The sequence below is a fragment of the Capsicum annuum genome, chromosome 4 (genome assembly GCF_002878395.1).
Source record: "Capsicum annuum cultivar UCD-10X-F1 chromosome 4, UCD10Xv1.1, whole genome shotgun sequence".
Taxonomy (NCBI): domain Eukaryota; kingdom Viridiplantae; phylum Streptophyta; class Magnoliopsida; order Solanales; family Solanaceae; genus Capsicum; species Capsicum annuum.
The window spans coordinates 230,547,073-230,560,778 of record NC_061114.1 but is presented as its reverse complement, the minus strand read 5'-3'; the positions used below and the strand labels follow the sequence as shown (position 1 = coordinate 230,560,778).

Sequence of the window (13,706 nt, the reverse complement as noted above, 5' to 3'; positions counted from 1 at the left end):
ATTTTTTCAGTTCCATTCTTATTAGAGTCAGTGTTACTCAAAGAGAGGTAATTTAGTTGTCATTTTCAGCTTGAACTCCAAATACTTTGATTTCTCAAACTTTAATAGCAATGAAAATAAATCCAAACGCCTCTTGATCACAAGATCTGATACAATCAAGTTGTCGAATAATGTTTAGACAAAAATTTCATTCCAGTAACCAGAGAAAGGTACATGTTACAGGGCGAGGAATCAGGACAACTCACATAAGTTCTATTGTATATCAATTTTTAGTACAGTTTCTTCGTATCAGCATTTTAATGATGCTCTCAATCTGAGAATAATAGGGGGAATGGGAGCTGGGAGGTGAACGAAGAAAATGTACTAAAACCAATTTCCACTGTTGTCCTCCCAGATAATTGTACAAGCTCGATAACATTTTGTTATTGACCCCTCTCCACCAACAAAAGCTCATGCAAAATGCATGTTGCTTCAGCTTTTCAATGCTTGCTATATATATGACACTTTCCAGAGGTGCCTAAACATTTTCACCGGGAGGCAGCTCAGCGAGCTTTGGAGGAGTACCTAGTACCCGTTCCATATCAAAGCGGACTTCAATATTCCGTATGCTATAACCAACCACCATGAGCCAATAAAGCAGTTTGGCAAGTTCTGGGGCACTTGTCTCTGTTACACTAGTCTGCATTACATATGAAATAAAAAGGTAAAGAAAACTTGTGGAGGGTAGGAAGAAGGAGAACACTTTTTTTAATTAGGTTGACATTTCTTAGTAGGATCCCATGAATATAAGTCTCAATAGTTGATATCTAATATGCTTTGGTCAAAATAGGCATGAGGAGGGAAATTTTACACACATCCCCGTCACAGAAGACACACATCTTAGCAGAAACGAATTGAGAAAATGACTGGTGTAACTGATATTTTTCTTTTATAAGTGGAAGAAGCAACAACAACAAACCCAGTGTATTCCCACATAGTGGGGTCTGGGGAGGGTAAGATGTATGCAGTCCATACCACTACCTACAGAGAAGTAGATAAGTGAAAGAAGCAGTATCACAAAAACAGCATTTAATAAGTTTAACAAGCAAAATATGAAAATGTTATACCTTCATTTGACTAGGATCTGAAACAGCTAAGAGACGCTTAATGAAAGCATTCATGGCAAGCACAACATCTTCTCCGGCTGTACTGGTTAGCTCCTGCAATGTCTCATTATACAACAAAAATGAATAACCTCTTCCGTTAAGAATTAACAAATTTATATAAAGGAATAAGTGCACACTCAATCACTAGTTCAGATGTGAAACAGGTATACTCGCCTATAATCTATAGTGGTCATGTAAAATCAGAAAAACCAATACAAAATAAACAGCATTTAAGAGATACTGTAACTACCTATGCTACAGCATCCTGAAATCTTTAAATACCTTGCCCACCTATGTTAAATCATCCTAGAATGTTCAAATACCCTCCCCCAATTCCAGTAGCAAGCATGCTGACCTTGATATTTTGGGGCTCAAGAGTCTTTAGATACTCCAACAGCTCATTATAACCACCAGCAGATTTCCTTTCCATTTGACGATTCAATTCCTCCACTTCTGCTTCAAGCAACTCGATATACTTCAAAGCATCTATTTTTTCAGGACCTGTAACATTATTCCACCTTATGACTTCTCCAGTCACCTTTTTCTGGGTACCTGATGCATAATCTGGTGAATCCTGAACAGTCAAAATAATTCTAAGTTACACATCAGAAATATTGGCTTGGCCAAAATAGGGTTTCAAGCAGCAGTTCTCATGACGGCAGGATGGACTTAACATTTTCAAGCAAAGGAACATATCTTCAGATGAACCAGAAAACAAAACGTGAGAAAGAAAAGAAAGCAATATTAATTTTTTAAAAATAAAAGATGGAATTTTTGCAATGGATACTGTAGACAACATGATAGCAATTGTCAGACAAGTCACAAAAGTAAATTCATCAGTAATGCAAGAATATCTTCATTGAAGACTTCTAGTTGACGGTATGATATATATAACAGTTCCCAGGAATAATAGCTTCAACTGCATTCGTCTTAAGCAAGTTTGTTAACCACTCAAGACAAGTAGCACCGCACTAAAAAGGATTTAAAGGTCCTGAAAGTATGGTTCAGAAGCTGGTTAAATGAAATGTCAAGTGTGGGGAATTGATTCTAAAACATATTCACAACCCAAAAGGTTATTTCTCGACTCGGTTGGCTTAAATTTAGAAAGGAAAAAAATTGGAATACAGATTGTAACACCCTACCTTCCATCAACATAAGTAAAAGAAGAGGGAACAAACAATAAATAAGCAAAACAGATGCAGGTACAAATTGAAAGCCATTAGGTTTGAAAGTTAAAAAGCTAATAGAACCTCTTTCCTGTTATTCAGTCATAATTCTATTCGGAAATTGTGATCTTTACACTCAAAAAGATGTGCTTTTCCAATCAAACTTTTCTGGGAAACAAAGAGAAAAACCAGAAATAGTTTTACTAACAGATTGATGTCATTTACCCCTCCGTCTGTTGCAATAGACACGGCAAGCTGCCCACCATGCCGACATAGCAGATGTGCACCTTCCTAAAATAATACAATGGATGATCTTTTCCTATCAGCCTTATGGAGGGAAAAGTTTTTAAACTTTCATTTGCCTGTTTTGTCTTTTTACTATTTAGTATTAAATGTCTTTTATCCTCCAAGTGATGCTAACAGGCTTCTACCCGATGAAAAGGCATGAGTAACTCCAAAACAATCAAGACAGGTTGAGGATAACTATCTGAATGGAAAACAATACATTTTTGCAGTAAAAAGAGTAATTTGTTTAGTCCCAGAAAATGGCAGCAAAATCAATTAGCAGGAAATAGCACACACCAGAGAGAACTTACTTTTTCCTCCTGTGCTTCAGGAAGGGCAACCTGTTCCAGGCTTTGTTGCAATTCTAACCGAAATTGAGCATTCCTAAACATATATCCAGTCATCAACACACTATACATAAGCTGAGCAAGATTTTCAGCGACCTAAGTAAAAGCCAACATCACCCAAAATTAGCATCAGCTCCAGAGATGACATATACGTCCTTAATCAAACTATCAAAGAATTAAGATCTCATCTGATATATCACAGCTTGCAAGCATTGAGATCATAGCAACTTACCGTGGTTACAGTAATGGCGAAAAATTGTGGAGGTAATGTTCCAATCATATTTGTCACTGTTTGGCGCATTGCCTCAACTACCTAGCACACATATCAATTATCAAGAAACGTTTACATTAGTACCTTGAATATCAAACGAATTTCAAGTTGCGTTAGCTATTTCAGACATGCACTTAACAACAAAAAGAACAACTACGCTTCAATCCCAAATTAGTTCTGTCCCTTCTTCTGATAAAGAGTTGAGTTCCTCTACAACCATTCCACTCTATTTGAGCCAATTGTGACTGCTTTATCAAGCATAAAATACCCGAAAAACACACACAAAATCTTCAAAGAACGAAACTTTACAGCAAATACCTGCTGTGGTGCCCTTTTCACAAACAACTCCATGAATTCTGGTTGTACATTTTGCACATACTCCAGTAGAATTTCCCTTCTGCTCTTCTGCTGCAATAACATTACTAAAATTGAAATCTTTCTACTTGTTTTCCAGCAATTTGTCACAATATTAAACAGACTAACATTTGTAAACTTCAAAAAGATCCTACACCTAATTCCAAATAAAATACTCCCTCCATTTCAATTTGTTTATCTGCTTTTGACTCGACATGGAGTTTAAAAGAACTAAAGAAATACTTTGAATCTTATAATCTTAAACTAAATTACTCCCTTCCTCCCAATTTACGTAGCACTATTCGGATTTCAAGAGAAACAATTTAATTTTAACCGTGAATTCAAACATGAAATCTTCAATTCTTTTGAAGCAAAATTTATATATTCAGAAAATACATAAAAAGTACTCTAAGTCACAATAATCACAATTCAAAATATTTGAAATGTACTGGTATTAAAAATGTCAGCTGAACAGTTTAAATTTAACAAGTTGCTATAAAAGGAAAGAGACTTTTTCAAAAACGAACAAAAAAGGAAAGTAAGACAAACAAACTAAAACATACAGAGTACGAAAGTACAAAGACTGTGAAATTAAGTACCACAGAGCCATTGGGAAGTTTAGAATCATTTTTCTCGGAGCTTTTACTACCATTTTCGCTGTTATTTTGCGATGAATCGAAAGATTGAGCTCTCAAATTGAATTTCTGTTTGCTAAATGTTTTCTTCTGAAAGATAATAAATCCTGAACAAAGCCGTCGATTTCCGACAGACGAAGAAACATAAGATTGTAACAGAAACGTTGGCTTCAACGTTAACGAAGACATTTTCAGTTGTTTGTGTTTAACGTTGGAAAACGCTAAAACCCTATTATATCTCCATTAACGATAACACATGAAAAGCTTATTGGAAGAGGAATTGAATTGGAGTGAGTGAGTGGGTGAGTGATGATTATGGGCCTTTCGGGTCATCTTTTGTATTGGGCTCATTTTTATCAGGTCCGATATGAGACTTTTGGGCTCTTATACATTCTGGAAAATTTGTAAGATGTGGTCAATTTTCACCCATGTTACTTAAGGGTGTGTTTGGTATGAAGAAAAGTTGAGGAAAATGAGGATACTAAGATGGATGTCTGGCCATACTTTAAAATTAGAAATAACGATATATGGTACAAGGAAGGAGTGACTTCGATGGCCGATAAGTGCAGGGGAAGTGAGACTGAGATGGTTTGGATGTGTGAAGATGATGTGCACATATGTGTGAGAGATTAATTACGAATGGCTTCAAGAGGGGAATGTGAGGTAGAGGTAGAGGTAGGGGTTGACCATTCTATTGAGAAGGTTTGCCAGGGACTTGCATGAATGAATGCAGTATTTCTAGATTCGGGATACCGGTATGAAATAATTCACCGAGTGTATAAGGCAACTGAAAGCAAAAACTGAAGCGGATATCATAATATATCATGTCACAAATTTAGTAGAAATCAAGACGATTGTAGTTCAAGTTTTACTTTCAAAACCGACACACAAGGAAGCTGGTAATTGACCGTAACCATCGTCGTGACCTCAAATTTAGATGAATTGTCTGAAGAATTCTTGGACAAAAACTTTATGTACTTAGTCATTAAGACGAGGAAGATGGATTGTCTCACGGGTTAACAGATTGATAAGATAAAAGTAAGTGAAAAATTACGTTGAAAGCTAATTAATCATGAGAAAAATTGCAACATCTCTCTATATAAGGGTAATGATAATTCGAGAAACGAGTTTTTTTTTAGTCACATTATATTCTACGAAGGTCATGAAAACTGTCTTTGAAAAAGACCTCAACTTAAACAACACACATACAAAAGTGTTTTTTTTTTAAGAGGTGATCAATTTTCACTATGTTATTTATGTGTGTGTTTGGTGTGATTGGAAAAAAAAAAAAAAGAAATAAAGAAAAAAGAATCAGCTTCACCTAATTTTCTTTTCAAATATGAAAAAAAAAAATGGAAATTAAACAAATAGAATAATTTATTTATTTATTTTTAAATCTTAAATCCAAAATATTGCAAAAACACACAAAAAGTATTGCGTCAACTTCCAAAATATCAACAACACTACAAAGATCTGCTCAAGTAGGCAAAAGAAAAATTTAAACCGGGAAAATTTCTCTACGTTGCAATTCAATGCAAGGAGGATCAAATGGAATCGGTTATGGTCTCAAATATCAGGTTAATCACAATTTCTTTTTTTATAACTGTAGTATTCGGGTCTGCTTTGGTGCACATCGAATAAATCCACGTGATACTTACAGCTTAATCCCAATTTTGGTACTTTAATTTCTCATAAGCCCTAATTGGTCACTGATTAATTTCATTTTTATCTGTTCAGGCACGATGTATCGCCGATGTGAAAGCTGATACGGATCATACTAGTTTCCTTACCGGAACTCTTAGCCTTAAAGAAGAAAATGAGGTTCTTAATTAGCTTAATGAGGCAATTTTTTTGGGTAATTTATTGTGAATTTGTTGGTAATGTGGTGTTTTGCAGGTGCATCTGATACGGATTTCTTCAGCTGGTACTGAACTGATCTGTGAAGGTCTTTTTTCTCATCCTAATGAGATCTGGGACCTTGCTTCGTGTCCGTTTGATCAACGTATTTTCTCTACTGTTTTTTCTTCCGGTAAGTTTACTCGATTAGTAAATGTTCTTATTTTTATTTTTTTGGTTTGATAATTGTTGTGTTGGTTCAGCTTGCGTGCACGTAGACTAATTCCATGGGACACGTGACATCTCCCACCAGCAGCAAGTGATAGGTAGCTAGTACAGGTGGAAAGAAATCACCTAGTTTTTTTTTTTTTTTGCGGTCTAATTTTTGAAGAATTTGGGATGAATTGAGCTGAATGCAGATAGTTTGTTGTTTCGTCTGTTGATTTTTTAGATTTGTAAGATTAAAAGTGGAATTTACTATTTAGTAGCTGTGCATGACAGTTCTCTTTAAGCTTGATCATGTGGAAGTTCTATCTGCATTGTGTTAGAGTAGGTTAGAGTACCGCACTTATTGGGGAGTGGGTGGTTTGCTTATATGGACCTGGACAATTCTCCCCGCATGATCTGGCTTTTGGGGTTGAGTTAGGCTAGATGTCTTATCTTTACACGGTATTAGAACCAAGTTCATCTCCATTAGACTCTCAGCCCACGCTCTAGTTGGGTTTGGGTGTGAAGGGGTGTTAGAGTGGGTTAGAGTTCCTTGTTGGTTGGGAAATGGAGTGGTAGCTTGCTTATGTGGACTTGCACAATCCCCTCTTCACGAGCTAGCCTTTGGGTTGAGTTAGGCCCATGTGCCACATTTTTACATTTTAGAAGTTACTGTTGTCCATAGAGTGGAATGAATACAAAGGATTCATTTAGTTGAGCTGACTATTTTGGGATTGATGCATAGTTAATTCATGTTGATTGGTTGAGTCGCACTGATCTTGATTCTCGTGTTTCGATATTTTTGGATAGAACTAATATTCATTGGTGTTTGAGCAATAATTTGTTTCTTTTGATTTTATTGCGTTCCTTTAATCAGATCATAAGTTGAGTTTATGATCTTCACTTGTCTGTTTAAGCAAGATCACAAGGATGTCCTTTGCATTTGAGTTGCCTTTCATGGGTTTCATTCAAAGTTAGAATGCTACTGTAGTTGGTGTTGATGATTCGATGTTTTTGATAGTACTAGGTTCTATGGCAGTGCTCTTTAATCATACATTTTCCTTATTAAAAAGGTTCTATGACAATGCTCTTTAATTTTACCTTTTCCTTATTAAAAAAGGTTCTATGACAATGCTCTATTTATTTGTAGGTGACACATATGGGGCAGCAATATGGCAGATCCCTGAGTTGTATGGCCAGTTGAATTCTCCACAACTAGAGAGGATAGCGTCTCTTGATGCTCATAGTTCGAAGATAAAGTGGTAAGTCCTTTTTAATGTGGTCAACGTGAACTGCTTACCATAGCCCCTGAGCTTAAAATATTTAAATGCTTGTAATAAAAAATAGATTCTAATGCTTAACAGAAGAAATACAGGATGCGTTGTTGTGCAAACTCTGCTTTTATTTTGGTCATCCTAAACTCTGTATGTTCATTATGCTGCCCTTGTAACTTCCAATGCTTAATATTGTAACATACCCTACCGACAGCAGATTCTGTTTATGGAAAAAGAACTCCTATCATCTTTTTTTGATGAAGTAAATGAGATTACATTAAGGCATCCAGTAGATGCAAAGATACAAAAAGGGGGTCTTTTTCAGCTCTGTAATAACAAAAATACTTATAGAGCTAAGGAACTGACAAAATCCAAGCGGTGATTTAAGTTATTTTCATGGGAAAAGTTAACCCAGCTAAAAAGGTTAACCAAACAACTAACGCTTACAAATTGGAGTTGGAACTCCATCGAACAATCTCCTGTATATTGATGATATACATTTCCAATGCTACTTGAGTACTCTTCTAATTCCGAATGCTACATTAGCTGCTCTGCCTAATATATTGATGATATGATCTCCAACTGTTTCATTGATTGCTGATATCATTTCTAACACTACCCTTCGGCAAAGCTAACCTATATTATCTCCAAAATTTGTGGAATGCCATGATTCATGAGTGCTCCAAATATATTCAGGAAATGCAGTCCTTTCATTTTGGTCGGAAATTCCTAATAGTTCAAAGTCATAACTTTTTCTATGTTCCGTTTCATGTTTATTCCCTTTTTTTGTTTTGTTCTCTAAAATGAAGCAATTCAGAGGTTATTGGTCTCAAGTAGCAGTTCTACTGTATCATCAAATTTTTTCGTTATCATAAAGTACCTCGAGCTCTTTGAGATGGTGGTCAAGTAATTAAACTTCAGTTGCTGTAGATTACTAAAAAATTTGGGTTTTAATTCGTGCTTGTGATGTTTTACGTAGTTAACAGTTTATGATAATTCCCTTTTGGTTTATCATGCTTGAGGCTCTTGCCTTTTTTTCTTAATTATTGTATTAAATGGTGAGCCTGACGGAGTTACATATTAAATCGAAGAACTATCTATTTTATTTACTCGGACACTAAAATCTATTTCACAATGGTGGGCAGCACACTTTGGTGGCCAACAGGAAGACATGACAAGTTGGTTAGCATTGATGAGCAGAATCTTTTCCTCTGGAGCTTTGATACTTCAAAGAAGAACGCACAGGTATATTCCAGAATATGGCTATACTTAGATCTGTCCATATAAAAATGACCAATTAAATGCTTTATCTTTATTTTCGTTTAGTTTTCGCTTCAAAAAAGTGCTGCTCGTGTTTGGTATTCCTGTTTACGTTTTTTGGATGCAGACAAGCTTTCTTGAACAGTCATTTCTTTTAGGCTACTGCAAGAAGCATATCATTGTTTGGCATGAGAAGAGGTTGGAGATGCAAAGGCACAGTTCATAATACGTTGATCGTGCATGAATGTTTACATTCTGATAGTCTGAAAGTGCCGCAAACTAGGAACTTAGGCATAGTAATATCTTGTTAGCATACAGAGAGTGAGAGCTGATGAAACATTTGAAATGGCTTATATGATGGCTAAAAGTTCACTGGTGCTCCTCGCGACTAGAGGTTTTAAGTACTGAACTGTTTGATTACTTAAAGTAAATCGCTCACTCAAAATAAACTTGTAATTTGCATTCAATAGAGGGTTTATGTTTCAGCTGAAACGTAAATTTAACTGAACTGGAAATAATAATATCTTGCTGATGTTCTTTTGGTTAGCTCTTCATGTTCTTGTTTGAAGTACAAGGTAGTCTGTCGTTTACCTTAGTCTTTTATTTGTCTCATCTTCAATATCACCGTTCTTTGCTTCCAGAGAACCTCGAGCATAGTTGTAGACGTGTTGTTACTTCTGATTTGTGGGGCTAATTTTTATTCAGGTCTGCTGCAAAATTTAGGTACAATCACAAGAATCAGCAGGTGTGCTACATTCTTTATCTGGGGGCGCATGGGATTCTCATGATTATAATGCTCTAGCGCTAACAAGTGAATCATCAGTTCAACTTTGGGATCTACGGACAATGAAGTAAGTGAACATGGTCCTTGATTCTCTATATTCTGTGCCCTAGAACAGGTCAAGAACTCCTTCCCTTTTAATTTATATACTCCTGTACCCCTTTACACCCTACAACGGATACTGATTCACTCGAGTCACATAGCTTGCTAGTTTTGGGCACATACTAGCTCTGAAGTAGACCTCTTGTATAATCGTTCTCGGGATAGCATCTTCTGGTCTTTGCTTGGTGTGAAAAATTCTGTAAAGCTATTTTTGCTTTTGCCCATTTACTTGAATGATTATCAAGGAGTAAGGGCTTTGTTTGCACAATTTACATCATGGTAATTCTACTGCAGGAAAACAACTTCAATTGATCATCCCCATGTCCGTAATTTGGATTACAATGTGAAGAGAAAACATATGCTTGTAAGTACATAGCTTTGTGAAGTTATTAAGTTGCATCGTTCCCTTAATTGGTCGTCCATTTGCAGATGAAATAATCTTTTTGAGTAAATGTCTATGAACGTGTGAATATCTGCTTTTTGCCTGTATGCATGTGTAACATTAACAATGAGGTTCTTGACACTCTAATTTTCACCCATCTTAGGAACCTTTTTTCCCTTTTCCTTTTTGATTTTTCATACTAACATTTCAATTTCAATTTGGAATGTGGAGATGTACTCTTGTTGCTGCAAGAAGGAAGGACAATTCTTTTTGTTCTTTAAAGCCTAATATCTTCAACTTTCTACTTTCTGTTTCCTGCTAGCGATCATTCTATGGAGACAGATTACATGAGATGAATGCCAAGACATGGAAAGTACTTCCTCTAATGTGTATGGCTGTGGCCTGGTGTTTTTGATAGCTGTATTTCTCTTTCAGGCTTCTGGTTTATGCTCAATGATTTGTTGTTTATTTCTGAAGAAGTTCGCTTGTGTTTTTAGTATGTCCGTCCATCTAAATAGAAGTAGGTTACCCTTAACATGGTCAGTTAAATATGAAGATGATTATCCTGTGTCCTTTTAACTTTTTCTGTCCATTAACAATGACCCAGTTGGTGAGTTCCTCTGTCATTTTTGGAGCACGACTATTAGTTTCTCTAAAGAGAAAATAAGGAGATACCAAGAAAGACATCAACGTGAAATATGAATAGTTAGTTGAGCTTAATGAATCTTGTTTTCTCGCCTCTGCATGCGTTTGGCTCGCATTTTTTAATAAGATTCAAAGTAGGTATCCAGGAGAAACTGGTACTATTAGTTTTCTATGTACGACGCATTGCTATCATAACTTTACAATCTTAATTTTCAACTGTCTGTTTAAAATATTCAAATTAATTTGGTTTAGCTTCTTTTCTTTTCTCTGGGAGAAAGCAGGCGTTCAGTGTCAATGATTATGTGTTTAAATTCTGCAGGTAACGGCTGAAGATGAATCTGGGATACATATATGGGATCTTAGAATGCTGAAGTTTCCAGTCCTTGACCTCCCTGGACATACTCACTGGTACTATATGGCAATAATGAAGCTGCTTACTGTTCTTTAATTAGTTGAGTTCTTTATATAAGATTATTGTCTTGTCCTTCAGTAGGTGTTTCACTATATGCCCTACTAATTAATGAATCTCAACTCTGTTGGTTAGGGTTAGATATTTCTTTCTGGATTTTTGTTTCCATATTGACTAAATGCAGTTGATGTTTGTTCACAGGACATGGACTGTCAAATGCAATCCCGAATATGAAGACTTAATTCTGGTTCTCTCTCTTTTTTCCTATATCTGTTTATCTATCCTATCTATGTAGAAAGCACACTTGTGCACACACCCTCTGAGCCATGCTGAATCTTCCCAGAAAATAAAAGCAGTCTATCTGATGCTTTTTAGATATAGGATAGTAACTTCTTTTGACTCTGTAACTTACACCGAGAGGTCTTGATAGTGTCTTTCATGTCTTACCTATTATGCATATGGTTTTAGTGATAAAAAAAAGCTGTGTTCTACTTTGGTCGTTTTATAATTTTTTGTTGAAACAAATCCTTGGCAGAGTGCTGGAACTGATTCTGCTGTCAATCTGTGGCTGGCTTCTCCGCCTAGTGGTGACAACCCAACTTCAGAGAGGTCCTTACTATAAACCCTCCTCCTTTTCTCTGCAAAAAGAGAAAAAAAGCTACAAAAGAAGCACTTGAGAAAGATCTCTCTGTTTCTCATTAAGTTTGTTGATTTTCAGCTTTGACTCCCCTATTAAGCCAGTGGATCCATTGCTTAATTCATACAGTGACTATGAAGACAGTGTATATGGTAAGTACGCAATTGCTGTTCCCTTGTCAGCTAACTTTGTAAGCATAACTTGACTAGTCCATCTTGGTTAGGACTTGCTTGGAGCTGTCGAGAGCCATGGATATTTGCATCATTGTCATATGATGGAAGGGTAAGATCTCTAATTGGTATTTGTCAGAAGAACCAAAAAATATAAATGTCTGTACAAATTAAACCGCAGATTTTGCAGTCTTGAACTACTCTAGCTTTGATTTGCATTAACAATATGAAGTATTGCTGCAAATGCTGTTGGATTTTTTTTTGGTCAATAGACGAATAGACTAGTAAATTTTTTGCACAAACGTTTTTAACAACAATCTTTTGTTAGCTGTCTTTAGCTTGTTCAATTAATACATTTATTTAACATCATGGTTTCTATTATTTTATATATTTATAAGCAATATGAAGTGAGTTATAAGTTTCCTTCTGGTTGCATCTGTCTTCTCTTGTGTGGGAATTCTGAGTCTAGATTTCAGGATGTCATAGAAGATGTTCCCACACTTGTGCATGTGTATTTTGGCAATTTGCTTATTATTTCTAATACCTGTTATATGGTCTAAGAGTTTTGTCCTGTTATAAATTAAGAACTGGAATTGTAGCTTCTGAGAATTGGCACCAAATGTTTTGTTGTTTTAACTTTTTTTTAACGTGGGGAATGGTAAGCAGGTGGTTGTAGAATCAACAAAGTCTCATCTTCCAAGAAAATAAATTAGAACAACCGGAAGTAAGTATCAACTCTTGATACATCTTTTAGTATCAACTCTTGATACATCTTTTAGCCTCATTATCTCTTTGCCACTAATCTCCTTTTATGTTTGTATCATTCCAGTATGTCCCCATCCAAACCTGTCAGTATTCTTGAAATTGAAACATGTGTTGACGATGGAGTTAACGCTGCCGAGGTGGAACAGCAGAATTTTGCAAGAGAGATCTCTTAGATTTTATCTAGTATGACGTTTGCAGTTTCATTTTCATGCTGCTGATTCACTCCAGATTGAATTTGCTTAAACGTATGGCACATGGTCATTTACATTTTCCATTCACTATAGTTTATGGTTGCTGTATCTTTGCACGTCTTAAGAGGGTCAGAGAAAAGTGATGTCACATCTTTGCATCTTTTTAGATTCTCTTATCCATGAACTTCCCGACAGGTACTCTTAATGGGACCCACTCAATGATATTGTCCAACTATGTCACAAGGTCACTAAAGCACACTTTGTTCTTCTCTGGCCAAGTGTTAAGTCCACACAATTTGATGACCACTTTTCCTTGAACGCACATATAACTGGGTTCATATCGCCATAATCTTTTTACTGTAATAGTTTATTTTCACGAAAATATGTTACGTTAATATTCCACAAAAAGATTATAGACCCTTGTGATTGTTGTTGATTTGAGTATGCATTTATTGATTTGATTTGATTTTGGTTTGATATAAACGGAGAGTCTAGTATCTGTTTACGATGTGATTTGTGTTAGAAGGTGCCAAATGATGTTTGAAAATGGTGGCTATAGAAGTTTCAACAGGGGGGATTTCCAAATTGGAATATTTGTTACACCTTACTAGTTATTGAATTGACCCAAAGCTTATCCAAAACATACAGGGATAGCATATCTACAACTTGGCAAAAAGTGGTTCGGTTTCCTAGTTCAACAGCAAAAAGTCAGGGTCAGAATCATTTTAAAAGAAAAAGTCATCTTTTCATTGTACACGTGGAGTTGTTTTTCACCATGAATGGTGTGTCAGTGGTCATGTGTAATGTGTTAGGATGATATGGTGAGTCAGCTTATCCAAAATGT

At 35.8% G+C, this 13,706-nt stretch overlaps 2 protein-coding genes across 3 annotated transcripts; one reads left to right on the top strand and one right to left on the bottom strand.

Moving 5' to 3' along the window:
* Positions 1–160: 160 nt before the first annotated feature.
* On the bottom strand, positions 161–4,524 carry LOC107866803. Of its 2 annotated transcripts, none has more exons than XM_016712799.2 (7): positions 4,168–4,524; positions 3,533–3,622; positions 3,176–3,256; positions 2,908–3,039; positions 1,501–1,719; positions 1,107–1,199; positions 161–679 (listed from the first exon to the last, which is right to left on the bottom strand). In XM_016712799.2, the coding sequence occupies exons 1-7, from the start codon at positions 4,390–4,392 to the stop codon at positions 518–520; spliced, it is 1,002 nt and encodes a 333-aa protein (XP_016568285.2). In that variant the 5' UTR covers positions 4,393–4,524; the 3' UTR covers positions 161–517. The 2 variants fall into 2 exon arrangements, with proteins under 2 accessions (XP_016568285.2, XP_016568286.2); XM_016712800.2 differs by having other exon boundaries at positions 3,533–3,619; positions 4,168–4,510.
* Positions 4,525–5,577: 1,053 nt separating this feature from the next.
* LOC107866805 (WD repeat-containing protein DWA2) lies at positions 5,578–13,298 on the top strand. Its single transcript, XM_016712801.2, has 14 exons — positions 5,578–5,780; positions 5,941–6,024; positions 6,100–6,232; positions 7,397–7,508; positions 8,666–8,765; positions 9,504–9,631; positions 9,958–10,027; positions 11,010–11,098; positions 11,301–11,346; positions 11,635–11,708; positions 11,818–11,888; positions 11,960–12,018; positions 12,573–12,630; positions 12,736–13,298. Exons 1-13 carry the CDS (start codon positions 5,736–5,738, stop codon positions 12,612–12,614), a joined length of 1,053 nt encoding a protein of 350 aa, XP_016568287.1. The 5' UTR covers positions 5,578–5,735; the 3' UTR covers positions 12,615–12,630; positions 12,736–13,298.
* Positions 13,299–13,706: the final 408 nt, after the last annotated feature.

Excerpts from the sequence above, each read along its gene's own strand:
- LOC107866803 (XM_016712799.2), bottom strand. The coding sequence starts at position 4,392 with ATGTCTTCGTTAACGTTGAAGCCAACGTTTCTGTTACAATCTTATGTT. Across the intron at positions 3,623-4,167 it reads AACTTCCCAATGGCTCTGTG|CAGAAGAGCAGAAGGGAAAT; the intron begins GTACTTAATTTC and ends ATGTTATTGCAG. Across the intron at positions 3,257-3,532 it reads TGAAAAGGGCACCACAGCAG|GTAGTTGAGGCAATGCGCCA; the intron begins GTATTTGCTGTA and ends TATGTGTGCTAG.
- LOC107866805 (XM_016712801.2), top strand. The coding sequence starts at position 5,736 with ATGCAAGGAGGATCAAATGGAATCGGTTATGGTCTCAAATATCAG. Across the intron at positions 7,509-8,665 it reads CATAGTTCGAAGATAAAGTG|CACACTTTGGTGGCCAACAG; the intron begins GTAAGTCCTTTT and ends AATGGTGGGCAG. Across the intron at positions 11,347-11,634 it reads AATATGAAGACTTAATTCTG|AGTGCTGGAACTGATTCTGC; the intron begins GTTCTCTCTCTT and ends AATCCTTGGCAG.